The sequence below is a fragment of the Rhincodon typus genome, chromosome 37, assembly GCF_021869965.1.
Source record: "Rhincodon typus isolate 14 chromosome 37, sRhiTyp1.1, whole genome shotgun sequence".
NCBI lineage: Eukaryota > Metazoa > Chordata > Chondrichthyes > Orectolobiformes > Rhincodontidae > Rhincodon > Rhincodon typus.
The window spans coordinates 11431319-11449231 of NC_063368.1; the positions used below are offsets into that span (position 1 = coordinate 11431319).

At 43.4% G+C, this 17913-nt stretch overlaps 1 protein-coding gene across 3 annotated transcripts in view; it reads right to left on the minus strand.

Annotated features, from left to right (window-relative positions):
- LOC109917633 (cytohesin-3-like) overlaps positions 1-17913 on the minus strand; it is a 76258-nt gene that overhangs the window by 25437 nt on the left and 32908 nt on the right. Inside the window, exons 1-4 of one of the 3 annotated variants that reach the window (XM_048617624.1) lie at positions 17639-17772; positions 16367-16449; positions 12017-12081; positions 4337-4403 (exon numbers count right to left, since the gene is read on the minus strand). In XM_048617624.1, coding sequence (XP_048473581.1) covers positions 4337-4403; positions 12017-12081; positions 16367-16449; positions 17639-17645 — 222 coding nt within the window. In that variant the 5' untranslated portion in view covers positions 17646-17772. Of the gene's footprint in view, positions 1-4336; positions 4404-12016; positions 12082-16366; positions 16450-17178; positions 17328-17638; positions 17773-17913 lie in introns of those variants that run through there. The other 2 variants (XM_048617627.1, XM_048617623.1) reach the window with 2 other exon arrangements.

Here is a 17913-nt window from a genome sequence, read left to right on the forward strand (position 1 = left end):
AGTTTAGTTTGGGATTACGGTTGGATCGAAGGCTCTGTTTCTCGTGCTGTACAACTCTATAAGCCTGATCCCCTGGACTTGTAGAATTCCTACAGTATGGAAACAGGCCATTTGGCCCATCAAGTCCAATCCTCTGAAGAGCATCCCCACACAGACTCATCCCCATGGCCCTGCATTTCCCTTGGCTAATCTACCTAACCTGCACATCTTTAATGTGTACGAGGAAACCGGAACACCCGGAGAAAACCCGTGGAGAACATGCAAACTCCACACAGACAGTCACCCGAGACTGGAATTGAACCCAAGTCCTTGGCAATGTGAGGCAGCAGTCGTAACCACTGAACCACCGCGCTGCTCTATGCAAGTCAAATAATGAGCAAATTATCTAAAGAGAACACTTCTTAAAGGGACATGGTAACTAAACAAATAAAGCCTGTAACTAAAGCAGAAACTTCAGTGGACAATTATTGAATTAAAATGTAATGCCAGGGGCTGTTGATACCCTCCAGTTCCTGTGGCACAGGCTGATCACAAAAGGTGTGATCTCCTGGATACACGATGATCCCTCGGTGTTCCGAGAGGAATTAACTTCCTTTTGTTTGGCCACTTTATTTTTGGTTTTGCTTAATTGACTCTCCCAGGCCATCAGTCAGGTATGGAATATCTAGTCATGGTGTTGGAGATAGCAAGGACTGCAAATGCTGGAGTCAGAGTCAACACAGTGTGGACCCAGTTCTGATGAACGGTCCTGACCCAAAACATCGACTTTCCTGCTACTTTGATGCTGCCTGACCTGCTGTGTTCCTCCAGTTCCACACTGTGTAGACATGGTGTTGTCAGCATCGTGAATGTAAAACAGACAGAATAAGCCAGTTCTGAGGAAGGATCACCGGACCCGAAATGTTAACTCTGTTTTTTTTCCTTTCAGATGCTGCCAGACCTGCTGAGCTTTTCCAGCAACTTCTTTTTTTGTTCCAGATTTACAGCATCTGCTGTTCTTTCGGTTTTTATTTAGAAAAAAACCAGCTAACCCTTACCTGTCTATCATTTTCCTTTGTTAGTATTTACAAGACAATAATTACCATCAAATCTTCAAAGTTGTTTTTATCTCTCTCTAAGACTTTAGCATTCGAGCGAAATATCAGTTGATCAGCTCTTCAGGTTGAGAATAGATTTTGGCATTTCCTACAGGCGTCTTTGTTTCCTGTGGTTTTTCAGTGTTACTGCCCACAAAACAAGCTGCACTAAATAACAGCATCCAAGATTTACCTTGCTCTCTCTCCAGCTAATAGTTTGCATTTCAACAAACAGTGCAGTGTTTGTTTTCTGAAGCTTTGCTGCACATTAATCTTATAACAACAGGCTCGACATCACACTGCACTTTCTAAGTTAAGAATGAATTTACTAAATTCAGGCCACTCTCATCTCCGCTTGGATGGAACAAGAGTAGAAAGCAAAACTGAACCCATTGGACTGAATTTGGTTTGACCAAAGCATGTACAAAACCGTTCGGTTTGCTGAAGGAAGGACAGCTTTGTCTCCATAAACTTTCCCCAGCCCTACAACATCTGAGGGTATTATGTAGTTCTGATTCTAAACTGCCATGCATTCTCCACATCTTTCAACCCACCAAAGGTGGTCAGACTATTATTCATCCCAACTCTGAACTCTGGAATTCCAATCTCCAAACCTCAACGGCTGCCTCTCTTCCTTGAAGACTGTACTTAACTCCTTACCTCTTTTGGTGAAGAGTTGGACCGCCTGTCCTCGGGAGGAGGGGAGGTGGTGGGGTTCAGAGGGGCTACATCAGGGTCCAACAACTGGGACACCCTGGGGGCTCATTGTGCTCCAGCTGGGGAGCTGAATTTGGGTCAGGGGCCAAGGAGGACCAGGCCAGGAGCAGCACCAACACCTGTCATTTCTTTCCAAGCCCCTGTGTAAAGTCTTCTTCAGCTCGGTGTCAATTTTTGTCTGTTTCGCGTCCAATGAAACGAGTCGGGGGATTGGGGTGGGGACAGGTTCTACGTCCAAGGTCCTACATAAGGGTGGCACACCGTCTAAGGGGTTAGCACTGCTGCTTCACAATGCCAGGGACCTGGGTTCAATTCTAGCCGTCGGCGACTGTCTGTGTGGAGTTTGCACATTCTCCCCGTGTCTGTGTGGGTTTCTTCAGGGTGCTCCGGTTTCCTCCCACAGTCTAAAGATGTGCAGGTTAGGTTGGATTAGCTGCGGGGAATTGCCCGATCGGGTCAAAGGGGTGTACAGGTTAGCTATGGTATAAATCTTATGTGAGGTTACAGAGATGGGCTAGAATGCTCTTCAGAGGGTCATTGCACTTGATTGTCTGAATGGCCCCTATCTGCACTGTAGGGTTTTGACAAAATGTCTCTTAGAGAAGAAAACAAAAAACAAATCACACTTCTACAACGTGGTCCTGTCCCTTTTCAGAGCACGAAATGAACTCCGGTTTACTTCTTGGAGGTTCCAGAACAATCCGGGAGAGCTGACAACCTCATGTTGATTGGTGGTCATGTGATCCAGTTGACTTGTGCATGTTGAAGTTTGGAGCTATGGAACGGTGCAGACTCCAGCATTCTCTCCATCCCAGGGCTGCACAGTAACCCCCACCTGCTCCTACCACCCCCTATTGGACGGATTTGCAGGTTGATACTCAACTTGATCTGAAAACCACTTCCTTGACCATCAAGACCTGGAGCAGGACATGAATCCAGAATCTGCTGGCACAGAGACAGGGGCACTGCCCACTGTGCCAGCAGACTTCCATAATCTGTTGGCTGGGATGATGAAGTCATCCACAGCAATCATAAAGAGGATATTTTTAAGGACCAGTGGCACGCATAATTTTGACAGCCACAGTTGCTCACCCAATCTCCAAATTGAAAAGGAATGAATCAATGATCATCAACGTTTCGTCCATGTACTTGCCAAGGTGAGGAATGGTCAAGTTAAGAACTTGTTTGTTTTTATAATAAAATCATGGAGTGGTCTCTATGCAGAAGGAAGCCATTTTGCTCAGTGTGTCAGTGCCAGCTCTCTGCAAGAGCTTTTCTTTTTCTATTTCATTCATTTATGGGGTGAGGGCATCGCTGGCTAGGCCAGTATTTATTGCCCATTCCAGAGGGCAGTTTCAGAGTCAATCACATTGCTGTGATGCTGGAGGCATATGGAGACCAGACCAGATAAGGATGGCAGTTTTCTTCTCTAGAATACATTAGAGGAGTCTTTGGGAAGCAGAGAAACCGATATTCAAGAAGGGTTAACTTTTCAAAATGGAAGTCCCATCAAAGGTTAGGGACTCTTCCCCTGGGCAGAGCTCTTTAAACTCTTCAAAATCTAATCTAAGACTAATGAGTGATGGTGACATGGAGAAAGAAGTGTTATTTTTGCAGTACAACACTGTGCATTTCTTATGGTTTCCTGTCATTGCTGCTAAGTGTGCTACGAAAGGATGTAACCTTGTAATTGTGGACAATCGTGAGTCAACCCAGGCATTAACCAGAAATGATCTTATTTACCTTGCCTTCATGAACCTCTACAGTCCACCTGCTGTGGGTTGACCCACATGTCATTCGGGAGGGAATTCTGGGGTTTTGACCCAGTGACCCTGAAGGAATGGAGATATATTTGCCATTTCAGGGATCCAAGTGGACAGTGAAGCTACCCTGAGGAAGTGGCTTGAGAAATTAATGACTTTTTACTAGATGATCTCACTGTATTTTTCAATCTCTTCTCAGTCCAGAAGTTCATCTCATTTTAATCTATTACCTTCCCTTGCAACCTCATTCTACAGCTTCATTATCCTTTGAGTGTCGGACTATTTCCCTGCCTTACTTTCTTTCATTGAATTGACTCTTTCATCTTTGACTCCGAAGACCTGAGCAACAATTCTAAGGCATTTTTTTTTTCAATTCCCTTGGCCATTTTGAAGACTGTGTTTCTCAAATTTGGAGAGAAGCTGGGATTAACCCTTGCACTTTGAAAGAGCTGAATGGCTTCCCTCTGTACTGTACCATTCTAAAGCGTGCATGCAAGAAAAATAGGAATGGATTCTAATTATTGAGAATTTGCCATTGACCCCCTTTAGAAGTAGGAAAAAAGGGGCAAGAACACAAGAAATAGGTACAGAAGCAGGCCATCAAGCCTGCTTCTCTATTCAATAAAATCATGGCCGAACTTGGGCTTCAAGTCAAATTTCCTGCCTGTCCCCATTTACAGCAGAAGTTGGGAACACAATAGATCAGCAGAAGAGAATAAATAAGGAAGAAGCTGAGACATGGAAAATATTCAATGGAAAGCTAAATCGAATACTGAGTACCTTCTTGGGATCCGTGTTGAATTTCTTCTTTCCCATGGCCATCAGCTTGTTCCTCTCAGCAGTTGTGCTAAATGAACAGAGGGAAACGTTAGTAAGGAATCATTCAGCATTGAACATGAATCTGAACTGGGCCCTCTCTTCAAGGAAACGTCTTCGAGCCAACAGCGTTGTCCAAAATTGAGCAGGCTACTTTTGTACTTCAAGCATTTCAAATAGTAAGTAAATAACAGGAGAGAGGATTGTGTACTGTTACCTTTTCCTAATTCTCCAATATTGAAGATGTTATAAACCAGCTTCACCCACTGTTGCCATGGCACCATTCTCTCAGCGGTAACTGGTAGTTAAGGTTAGCTGGGTTACTTAGCCACTCAATCCTGCTAACCACAAACCTCAAACTGGACTCACCATAAATGCAATGGATCCAAAAGCAGGTCAGAGCTTGGGAATACTGCAGCAAGTAACTCACCTCCTGACTCCCCAAAGCCTGTCCATCAACTACAAGGCACAAGTCAGGAGTGTGATGGAATACTCCCCACTTGCCTGGATGGGTGCAGGCCCAACAACACTCAAGAAGCTTGACACCAGCCAGGGCAAAGCAGCCCCCGCTTGATTAGCACCACATCCACAAGCATCCACTCCCTCCACCACCGACGCTCAGTAGCAGCAGTGTGTACCGTCTACAAGATGCACTGCAGAAATTCACCAAAGATCCTTAGACAACACCTTCCAAACCCACGACCATTTCCATCTCGAAGGACAAGGGCAGTAGATACATGGGAACACCACCACCTGCAAGTTTCCCTCCAAGCCACTCACCATCCTGACTTGGAAATATATCGCCGTTCCTTCACAGACAGTGGGTCAAAATCCTGGAATTTCCCCCTCCCCAATCGCATTGTGGGTCTCCCTCAGCACATGGACTGCAACAGCTCAAGAAGGCAGCTCACCACCACCTTCTCAAGGGGCAACTTAGGATGGGCAATAAATGCTGGGCCCAGCCAGAAATGCCTACAGCCTACATGTGAATATAAAAAAGTATAAAAACATTTTTTAAGAAATGAATTTTATGCTACTGGCTCAGCAAGAACCCCACCAGCCCAAAGACAGCAGGGATCCTTCTGTAAATAGAGTTATGGACCAGACCAGTTCCCCTCAAAAGATTTTAAGAAGGTAGCCTAGACCCTAACTTTTCCTTATTTTAAAGGCAAATGTAATATGCTGTGTTCCAGATGCAATGTGACTGGTCAAAACACTCGATGTTAAGCAAAACACAAAAGTGGAGTCGTAGGTAGACAGGATAGTGATGAAGGCATTTGTATGCCTGCCTTTATTGGTCAGTGCATTGAGTATAGGAGTTGGGACGTCATTTTGCAGCTGTACAGGACATTAGTTAGGCCACTTTTGGATTACTGTGTGCAATTCTGGTCTCCTTGCTATAGGAAGGATGTTGTGAAATTTGAAAGGGTTCAGAAAAGATTTACAAGGATGTTGCTGGGGTTGGAGTGTCTGAGCTATAAGGAGATACTGAATAGGCTGGGACTATTTTCCCTGGAGCGTCGGAGGGTGAGGGGTGACCTTCTAGAGGTCTATAAAATCACGAGGGGCATGGATATGGTGAATAGCCAAGGTCTTTTCTCCAGGGTGAGGGAGTCCAAAATTTAAGGGCATAGGTTTAAGGTAAAAGGAGAAAGATTTAAAAGGGATCTAAGGTGCAGCTTTTTCACACAGAGGGTGGTGTGTGTGTGGAATGAGCTGCCAGAGGAAGTGGTGGAGGCTGATACAATTACAACATTTAAAAGGCATCTGCATGGGTATGTGAATAGGAACGGACTAGAGGGATATGGGCCAAATGCTGGCAAATGGGACCAGATTAATTTATCTGGTTGGCATGGACAAATGGGGTCGAAGGGTTTGTTTCCGTGTTGTACAAAGCTATAACACTATGACACTTTAGTCAAAATACAACGAAAGAAAGAGGAATTTAGAATAGCTTAACTCTATTGGAAATCTTAACAAAATAATAGATGCAGTAACTATTACTAATTAATTGCTTTAATTTGGTAATATCCCATAAATACACCCCTTGGCAAAAAAGGCAAATTCAGAAAATAGATTTGTCTGTACGGTAACCCAGCAACAGAGAGAAACCCCAGCTTCTAGCTGTAACTGAGAGAGGGAAAAGACTGCTTCTACTTCTTCAAAACTCCAGCAGCCTCTGCCCTGTTGAGACTTCAACAGCAACTGCTTAAATCTAACCCTAAAACTAAACAAAACGTAGAAATCCTCGTCTGTGAGAGCTGGCCACACCCACTCAGGCTGCTTCTATTGTTCCAATTTTAAAACAAAAACACCCCAAGGCCTCTCAAGCTGTTTGTTACCACAGACAGCTCGGTACCTCTCATTCAATCTCTCTCAAAAAGAAACCAGGACAAAATACACCTCTTAAAGCAACAGCATCGCAATAGACAGATGGGGATTAACCGCCAATGCTGTTCTTTTTCCTGCAATTTTAACTCCAGCCTGATCAGGAACAATTCTGCGGTATCTGATTGGGTTTTTTTTTCTTTAATGTATTCATGGGACGTGATCCTCACTGGCAAGGCCAGCGTTTGTTGCTCATGTTCATTGCCCCTTGAGAAGGTGGAGGTGAGCTGCTTTCCTAAAACACTCTGCGGCGTCTTCGTGAGGTTGCTCCAGGGTCCTAACCCTAACTCAAAAGCTACATGCCATCATGTCCCAACAGGTAGCTGGGAAACTGAGTTTGGAGCAGGGTGAGGGGTGGCAGAAACAGTGGTTTCAGACTTCTCTAATTAATTGGAAGGAATTTTGCTCATTCGGGATGTCAGGGAAACAGTTTGCTAAAAAACCAGGGAGAGCCAGTGCTGAACTTGACCATCATTGAACATTCAGAGACAGAGTGTATGGGTGTAGAGGCTTACTTGAGGAGATGTCAGCACAGGAACAGTAGGGTTTAAGGAGCACCTCTAAAGGAGAATAGAAGGGGAGTAGATTTAGGGGGGAAAGTTCCAAGTTGAGGCACAATGGCTGGCAATATTTTTAACATCCATGACCAATCTATTCAGAGATGTTATTACGCACCTCTGGGGCAAATGGGACTTGAAGTTGACTCAGAGTGCAGCTCTATACAGTCTTTGAGACGTGACGATGATGTGGCATTTAAAAGGTTATTTTGTCTTGGTTTTAATTTTATGAAGGGAGGTTATACAACAGTGGTGCTGAGCTGTCTCTAGGCAAATAAACAACTTGTGAGACCTTGGGTCTTAAAGGCAAAAGTTGGCCAGCTCTCTCACACCAGGCTTTCTAGCTCATTTTTAGGTTTCACTTCAAGCAGAAGTTATTGGGGTCTCAAAGAGTTGGAAATTTCAGTGAATATCTCCTGGCTGCTACTCTCTGAATTTTCTCCTGATATTTTTTTTCCTCCTAGATTGGAGAACTGCTTTTGAGAATCCATGTCTGAATTTTCCTTTTTTGCCAAGGGGTATGTTTATGGGACGTTACTATATTGGAATAGTTAATAATTAAATAGATACTATATCTGTTATTCTGTTAAGTTTCCAATCTTATTATTCTGAATTCCTCTTTCTTTTGTTGTATTTTAAGTACAGTGTTTTGCTTAATGTTGAATAATTTGACCAGTCGCATTGCATCTGAGACACATTTACATTTACCTTTACCTTTAAAATAAAAAAAATGTTACGGTCTAGGCTTCCTTCTTAAATGTTTTTGAGGGGGTCTGGTGTGGTCAATAACAGACGTCAGTAAAATGTTCCACAGCACTTCACCCAACAGGCTTCAGTATCAAATTCTATGAGGAGATGTTAGCACAGGAACAGTAGGGTTTAAGGAGCATCTCTAAAGGAGAATAGAAGGGGAGTAGGTTTAGTGGGGGGAAGTTCCAAGTTGAGGCACAATGGCTGGCAATATTTTTAACATCCATGACCAATCTGTTCAGAGATGTTATTACACACCTCTGGGGCAAATGGGGCTTGAAGTTGACTCAGAGATAGTAGGAACTGCCAATGCTGGAGTCTGAGATAACAGTGTGGAGCTGGAGGAACAGCAGGCCAGGCAGCATCAGAGGAGCAGGAAAGGTGACGTTTCGGGTCTGGACCCTTCTTCAGAAAATGGCTTCTGGTCCAAGGCTATGACATTAACAACCTGCCACAAGAGCCCAAATCTCTATCTGTTATAACCTATTGAGGCACATTATCTTCAAATCAATTTGCTCAGCCATGTTATGACACACTTGTGGAGCAAATAGGAATTGAACGCAGGCCTCCTGGCTCAGAGGTATGGACATTACCATTGCACCACAATAGCCCTCTTCGCTGAACGTATACGTTGTGGTATCATACTTGCAAAAGGTGTTTTATGGTAACCATGACAACCAGGCCCTTTAAATAACTAGCTAAGAATCGGGGGAGGAAAGTACCTCAATTTTAAAACAGACTAGAATTAGAAATGCAATTTGAACGGTTTTTAGGAGATATATTTCTAGCACCTCTTCTATCACGGTGAGTCCTGCCTGTAACTGTTGAAGTAGCTGCAGACAAACGGATAAGTTTACTGTCAGCAGCGAGAGATTTCCAAGGCTTTGAGCGTACCTCCCGGTCCCCAGCACTGCGAGGAAAGGCAATAATTGCTTAGGGTCAGGGAGAGGAGGTTACTTAGGGCCTGGTGGTAATGTCACTGGACTGGTAATCTGGAGATGCAACTTCACTCTTTGGGGTACAGCTTCAGATCCCAAAACCAACAGTGTTTGAATTCAAATAATAAATTACTTGTCATAAAAGCCCATCTGTTTTAGTAATTTGCTCTCGGAAATGAAGTGTGTGCCATCGACAAGATGCTCTGCAGACATTCACCAAAGATCCAAATCCACAACTACTACTGCCCAGAAGGATAGGAGCAGCAGATACATGGGAACACCATGCAAGTTCCCCATTAAACCACTCCCCATCCTGACTTGGAAATATATCGCCATTCCTTCAGTGTTGCTAGGTCAAATTTTCGCCCAAATGGCATTGTGGGTCTACCTGCAGTGCACGGACTGCAGCGGTTCAAGAAGGCAGCTCAGCACCACCCTCCTTAAGAGGGCAACTAGGGATGGGGCAATAAATGCTGGGCCCAGCCAGCAGTGCCCATGTCCCACAATTGAATGATAAAAGCCTGCCATCCTCAACCAGTCTGCTTATGCATGACTCTAGATCTTAACTGTCCCTCTGCCAGCGACACAGCTCTAGGGCAATTAGGAATAAGCAACAAATGCTGGCCTTTCCAGTGACACCCACATCCCATTATCTCTTTTCTTTCAAATCTTATCTCAATGTACACAAAAAAAAACTTGGGACTCCAGTATATCAGTGACCTGAGACATGGGCATCACTGGCTAGGCCAGTATTTTATTGCCCATTCCCAAGACGGCAGCTAAGAGTCAATCACATTACTGTGGGTCTGGAGACACATGTAGGCCAGACCGGTAGATATCCTTCCCAAAAGGGAATTGGTGAAGCAGATGGGTTTTCCCTCAACCATCACCAAGTCATATTTATGGTCATCATTAGACTCTTAATTCCAGATGGAATAGAACTCAAATTCCAACATCTCCCATGGCAGGATTCAAACCTGATCCCCAGGACATTAACTACCTGGGTCTCTGGATTAATAGTCTAGTGATAATACCACTAGGCTATCACCTCCCCATGTCTCACCTGACACATGACACGTATCATGTTTGATAAGAACAGGTGATTTTGGACCTATTGTTCCCAAAGCTTTGCACCAGTGCGTTCTTTACCTCATGGCTAACTCTTTAGACTTGTATAACATTAATGAGCGAAATGGGTCATTTTGGCTCAACATCTCAGTGTCAGTGTTTGTGTTTCACACAAAATTCCTCCTAGCCTACTCTCTCGTAGAGTCATACAGCACAGAAACAGACCTTTTGGTCCAACCAGTCTATGCTGACCATAATCCCAAACTAAACTATCTCATCTGCCTGTGTTTGCCCATACCCCTCCAAATTTTTCCTCTTTATCTACTTATCCAAATGTACTTTAAGCATTGTAACTGTACCCGCATCCACCACTTCCCTTGGAAGTTCATTTCACATGCAAACCGCTCTGTTTAAAAAAAGTTGCCCCTCATGTATTTTTTAAATCTTTCTCCTTTCAGCTTAAAGATATGTCCCCTAGTCTTGAAATGCCTCACCCTGCAGGAAAGACACCTGCTATTCACCTTTTCTATACCCCATATGATTTTATAAACCTCTATAAGGTCACCCCTTAACCTCCTACACTCCAGTGAAAAAAGGTCCCAGCCTATCCAACCTCTCCTTATAACTCAAACCCTCCAGTCCTCGCAACATCCTGGTAACGCATTTCAGAACCATCTCCAGCTTAATAATATCCTTGCTATTACAGGGAGACCAGAACTGGACACAGTACTCCAGAAGAGGCCTCACCAACGTCCTGTACAATCTCAACATGACATTCCAACTCCTACACTCAAAGGTCTGAGCAGTGAAGGCAAATGTGCTAAACACCTTCTTACCACTCTGTCCATATGTGATGCAAACTTCAAAGAATTATGTACCTGAACCCCTAGGTCTCTCTGTTCTATAACACTACCCTAAACCCTATTCATTTCCACGTTGTGTGTTTTTTCTAGTCCTCTCCTCAAAAAAAAAATTTTAAAAAAGCCCAGTAATTCTTGGAATGAACATTGGAGTGTACTGCAGTTCCATTTTGACTTATACAAAATGTGTCAGACTATTGTGTCATTTTGCAAACTTGTACAGTTTCATTCCCTTCAAATACACCTATTTGGTTTATCTCACCTATTCCATGTGGTAGCACATACCACATTCAAATCAGATATTGTCTAACTCCTACTGAAGATACAGGTTGAGGATTGTTCCCATAAACCACAGAGCTAAACTCACAGGTGGCACGGTGGCTCAGTGGTGAGCATTGCTCCCTCACAGCGCCAGGGACCCGGGTTCAATCCCAGTCATGGGCAACTGTCTGTATGGAGTTTGTACATTCTTCCTGTGTCTGTGTGGGGGTGCTCTAGTTTCTTCCCAGAGTCCAAAGATGTGCACGTTAGGTAGATTGGCCATGCTAAATTATCCCACAGTGTTCAGGGATGTGTGGGTTAGCGATGGGATATGGTAGGGGGCTGGGTGGGATGCTCTTCAGGGGGTCGGTGCAGACTCAGTGTGCTGAATAGCCTCCTTCTGCACCATGGGGATTCTATGATAGGTGACTAGTTGAACACAAGACTACAATTAGCCTGCATCTGATTATAAACACATTGATAGAGATTGAACACTGCAATTAGCCAAAAAATCCATTATCTTTGTATGGTGAGACTGCCAGAATGGCAGAAGGTAAATTAGATGAAATCTGATTAATTTTTTCATCAAATCTTTTCTAATTTTTTCCTGAGGAAGGTGCATCATGTTAAACTACTTCACAGTTGTAATAAAAGTTCTGAAGATGTTATATCAGACTTCAAACTTTAAATCTCTTTCTTTCTTCACAGATGCTGCTAGACCTGCTGAGTTTCTCCAGCATTCTCTGTATGTGCTCCACATTAGTAATCCTGAAGGCCTGGAATGGATTATCTAAGTATGGCCAGTAATTATCCACCACTCACCTCTCCTCTGTGTAATTAAAGTTCTCAAGCTCAGTGATAACTTTTGCAATTTCCATCTTCAATCTCTGCAAGAGAGAGTTCACAATTAGGATGAGGACTCCGGCAAGGGAAACAGCCAGAGGGTACTGCAGTCGACGTGATATATCTTAGCTGCTAAAAGGCGTTTAAGAAACTTCCACAGTATAGGATTTTCAGCAAAGCTATAGCTTAGGAAATAAAAAGGATATCGACAGCATGAGTACAAAGTTGGCTGAGCAACAGGAAATAGAGCGGTGGTAAATGGTTGTTTTTTTGAACTGGAGGACAATATAAAAATCTGGATTAATGTCAACCATGTACCCATTAGCGATTTATTGTAAAAACCCATCTAGTTCACTAATGTCCTTTAGGGAAGGAAATCTGCCACCTTTACCTGGTCTGGCCTACATGTGACTCCAAACCCACAGCAATGTGGTTGACTCTTAACTGACCACTGGGGAGTTTGCAATAGGTAATGAATGATGGTGTAGCCATGCCCATAACCCATGAAATAAACATTTTGAAAATGAAAAAGGTGTAATTTTGAACTGGGTCTCTTAGTGCGGAAGGTAGTGTGGCTGTCTCTGAGCCAGAAGCCTGGAATTCAACTCCCGCTCCAGGATCTGATGGCTATGTTTATAATGCATCCAAACAGGTTGCTTATTAACTTGACAATCCTTCCAGCACACCTCGTGGTGGGTTCATGGTCAGTTCTAATTGGTTTTGGGAGTGATGACTCAAATCCCGCCACAGCAGATGGTGGAATTTGAATTCAATTAAAAGTCTGGGATTAAGTGTCTAATGATGACCATGAACTGATTGTCAGGAAAAACCCATCTGGTTCACTAATGCCTTTCAGGGAACGAAGCTACCATCCTTACCTGGTCTGGCCTACACGTGACTCCAGACCCAAAGCAATGTGGTTGACTCTTAACTGCCCTCTGGGCAATTAGGGACGGGCAATAAATGCTGGCCCAGCCAGCAATGCCCTTATCCCATGAATGAATGAAAAACAATTTAGAATGGCATCCCTCAAGCTAAAGCTGTAGTTATTCCTGGTGTTTTCAATACAATTCTGTTTACTTGATTCGATGGGCTGAATGGCCTTCTTCTGCTCCATGTCTGATTCTGGGTTCATTTATAGCTAAAACGAAAATAGACCATGCTGTGTAATCCATAGACACAGTCTTGGGTGCTGCAGTGCACAATGACAATGGTTTCTGGTCATAAGATGATATCCTTGGCATATCTTTGGAATTCTTAAAGCAACAGCGCTGTTAAAATGATAGTGCCTCACTTGCAACCTGTTTCAGGAAACATGAGCTATGAAAATGGACATAAACGCATGTTTCATCTGCGCCATGCACCACAGGGGTGAGAAGAGAGAACAATAAACAAGAAAAGTGAGTACACGAATAGGCCAGAAGATTATTGAAGGTGGCAGGGTAGGTTGAGAAAGTGGTTAAAAAGGGCCTAACTAGATCCTGGGTTTTATAAATTATGACGAACATTTTTATAAAGCGCTATTTCGGCCTAAAATGAAGTATCAAGTCACATTTTGGTCGTTATTAGAAAAAATGTGAGGCCTTTAGCATGGGTGCAGAAAAGTTTTACAAGAATAGTTCCAGGGATGGGGGCCTTCATTTATGTGGATACCTGGGGACACCAGGGGTGCTCCCCTTAGAGGAGAGAGGGTGAGACGAGATGTGATAGAGGTGTTCAAAAGCATGAAGGGTCTAAACAATGTCGATAGACAGTCCTTCCAAACTCTAGTGAATTCTGACCCAGTTGAATCAATGTCTCCTCATAGAACCATCCTGCCATTCCTGGTATTAGCCTAGTGAACCTCCACTGCACTCCCTCTATGGCAAGGATATCCTCCCGTAGGTAGGGAGACCAAAACTACACACAATATTCCAGGTGTGTTCTTACCAAGGGCCTGTTTAACTGCAGCAAGACATCTCTACTTCTGAACTCCAATCCTCTTGTAATGAAGGCCAATATACCATTTGGATTCCTAATTGCTTGCTGCATCTATCTGTTTACTTTCATTAGAGAGAGTAACTGTTCCCACCGACAGGGTCGAGAACAGGACGACACAGATCCAAGGTAAATGGCAAAAGAAGCAACAGCAAAGTGTACAAAAAAAAGGTTTTACATGGCAAGTGGTTAGGATCTGGGTAGCATGGACAAGTTGGGCTGAAAGGCCTGTTCCATGCTGTAAACCTCTGACTCTATTGGGAGTGCAATGCTTCAGAGTATGGTGGAGGTAGACTCCATTGTGGCTATCAGTGGGGAGTTGGATAGGTATCTGAAGAGAAAAAAACTTTGCAGGGCTATTGGGAGAGTGCAGTATAGCAAGGGATGAGCTGTCAAACAAAAACAAAATACTGCGGATGCCGGAGATTTGAAATAAAAACAGAAATTGCTGGAGAAACTCAGCAGGTCTGGCAGCATCTGTGGAGAGAGAAATAGTTAATGTTTGAAATATGATATGAGTCTTCTTCAGAATTCTGAAGAATAGTCATATTGGACTTGGAAATGTTAACACTATTTCTCTCGCCACAGATGCTGCCAGACGTGCTGAGTTTCTCTAGCACTTCCCGTTTGTATATAATTCGGATGAGCTGTTAGTTGTTGCAGACAGTTGACATGGACGTGAAGGGCCCAGTGGCTTCTTTGCTACAGCCATTCAACGAATCTACAATGTTCCGTCACTGGCCGTCCATACATTTTTTCACAACTCTCCTGTACCAGACCTTATCCGATTAAGGTCTGTAACCTTCAGCTCCTCAGTTTAAGACCAGGCAATGTTAATAACTGGAAAATCAGGCTCTTGGAAGAACATTCTCAAAATAATCCTGACTCATTTGTCAAAAATAATCTGGACATCCAAGTGATCATTTTGTTCTGCACTGGACCACAGCGCTGAAAAGGATGTTTCCCCTCATGGGATAGTCTCAAACCAAAAGGCCTACCATTGAGGAGGAAATGAGGAGGAATTTCTTCTCTGAAGTGGGTTTGTGTTTGGAATTCTCTCCCCAGTGAGTGGTGAGGCTGGGTCATGGAATATATTCAAGGCTGATTTTTGTTTGATAAACATTGTGGTTAGGAGCAGGGATCAGGAAGCAAGGTGGAGTCAAGCCCACCATCAGATCAGCCATGATTGATTTGCAGAGCAGGCTCTTGTGGCTGAATCGCCTACTCCTGCTTCAATTTCTCATTTACTAATGTGATTTGGTCAAAGACCAATCTTTCATTTACATGGCTAACAGCTCTATAGCTGATGGTGCCATCCTGAAAGAGAACAATTATGTTAATTAAATGTCTCTGAGGAACTAGCGTGGAGGTGCAATGGAAAGTTGAATGACTAATTGTACGATGAATGCACTCTGTGTAAACTTTAAATTCCCCATTTAGGTAGAACTTGCAGTTTCCCTTGAAACATTAAAATAGGAGGAGTAAGCCATTCAGCCCTCTGTATCTGCACTCAATCTATGTAATCATGGCTGATCACCTCTACATTATGTTCCTGCCATTTCCTCATACTCCCTGGTGCTTTTAATATTTAGAAATGTATCCATCTCTTTCTTGAATATACTCGGTGACCTGGCTTCCACTGTGATAGTGAATTCCACGACTGACCACACTCTGAATGAAGAAATCCTAAATGGACTACCCCATATCGTGAGACTGTGATCTTTGGTTCTAGACTCCCTGACCAAGAGAAACATACTCTCTGCATCTGGTCTGTCCAGTCCTATTAGAATTTAATATGTTTCGATCAGCTCCTCTCTTAGCCTTCCAAACTCTAGTGAATACAGACCCAGTTGAATCAATGTCTCCTCATAGAACCATCCTGCCATTCCTGGTATTAGCCTAGTGAACCTCCGCTGCACTCCCTCTATGGCAAGGATATCCTCCCGTAGGTCGGGAGACGAAAACTACATACAATATTCCAGGTGTGTTCTTACCAAGGGCCTGTTTAACTGCAGCAAGACATCTCTACTTCTGAACTCCAATCCTCTTGTAATGAAGGCCAATATACCATTTGGATTCCTAATTGCTTGCTGCATCTATCTGTTTACTTTCATTGGAGAGAAGTCAGAGTTAACATTTCAGGTCCAGGAAGGTTCTGAGGAAGGGTCTCTTGATCTCAAATGTTAACTCTGACTTCTCTCCACGGATGCTGCCAGACCTGCTGAGCTTTTCCAGCAATTTTAGTTTTTGATTTTGATTTAAAGCATCCACAGTTCTTTTGGTTTTTGTTTACTCCCATTGACTGGTGTACAAAGGCACTTGTTCTTAAATGGTCCACTATCCCCATCCTACCTGAATGTCGTTCTGTAGCTCTTCCTTATGCAAACGGACTCTCTCGATCTCTTCTTGTTCCTCTGGTGTGAGATCTGAAAACTCTGAGAGGGAGAAGTGAGAGAGTACACTTAGATCTTATCCACAAGGAGCACGTTTTTAACAACCAGTTACACATTCTTTTACACTTCATCAGTTATGGGCATGCCGGGCAAGATTGGCATTTGGCAGCTGTCCTTAGATGCTCTTGATCTGCAGATGCAGGGTAAACATTCTGCAAATGCAGCATTAATTATACAGCTAGCTACATTGAAGATATCAAACTCAGCCTGTCTGATTATTTAGAATTTCTATTTAAAAGAAACAAGGCATTGCAATTCTACAGCACTTTTCAAGGGTTGAGTAGATAGGGAAAACTTTTCCACAAGCAGAAAATTCAAATGAAAGAGGGAACTGATGGAAGCTAGCTGATAGAAGTACCAAAGGAGACAACAAATTATTCCAGTGCAACAAATTATTATAACCTGGAGTGTACTGCCTGAGAGGGCAGTCGGAGCAGACTCAATAATAACTTGGGAAAGGGAATTGTGTGTGCAATTGCCAAGGTATTGATTGCAAGCTGTGGTGAAACAGCAAGGAGGAGTGGGACTGGTTGAATAGGTCTTTAAAAGAGCTAGTACAAACACAATGGAACGAAAGGTCTCCTTCACTGCTGCTTGATTGTATGCTTTCAACCAGACATGTTCAACTTCGGTACTAGCGACAGAAAAGCACTTTGCAAAGTTCCCAGCACGGGTCCTAGCAAATGAAGCAACTTTTGTAAAACGCCATACCTGCCAATCCTTCGGAGTTAGGTTCCCTCAATCCAATTTATAGGAATCCCTCGGTTCAAAATAAACATATAGTTTGTAACCAATCTCACTTCATCCCGAATGTAGCTCTCTCCTACAGCTAGTCCGAAGCTGACGGCTGACACTAGAGATTTCACTAGTTATAACCCAAGCCACTTGCATATGCTTTCTAAATGACTCGGTGAAACAGGATTTGTTTGAGTAAGCTTTTCCCCCTTACATCATCAAGTTATAATGTCAGTCAACTGACCCCAAACTCTGAATAAAACAGCTACAAAATAGATGGGCACCGTGTGAGAGCTCACTTATTCATTATGTTCATATGTAGCACCAGGGGTGACTCAGCAAGTTTTCATATGTCAACTGAAGTTTAATATCATTTTAAAACTTGATGCCCACAGAATTTTAGTAGCCGCAAGGAAACAATCAACAGGGAACTTACTGATCATGCCCACAATATCCAGAGTGCAGTGCCGGGAAGTGGCTCTGACTGACCAAGTGTATAATCCCGCCGTGCAGTAATGGATTCAGTTGTATCTCCCAAGAAAGCAATCAGTAACTGAAGATGGGACACAGCCAGACACCAGGACTGAGTTTCACATTGAAGAATATCAGAAGTACAGAGACCCGCCCCCCCTCCCCCCTTGCAAACTTGTGTCCGCAGTCATTTCCTGGAACTGAAACACATTTAATTCTTTTCTACATTGTAATGGGTAC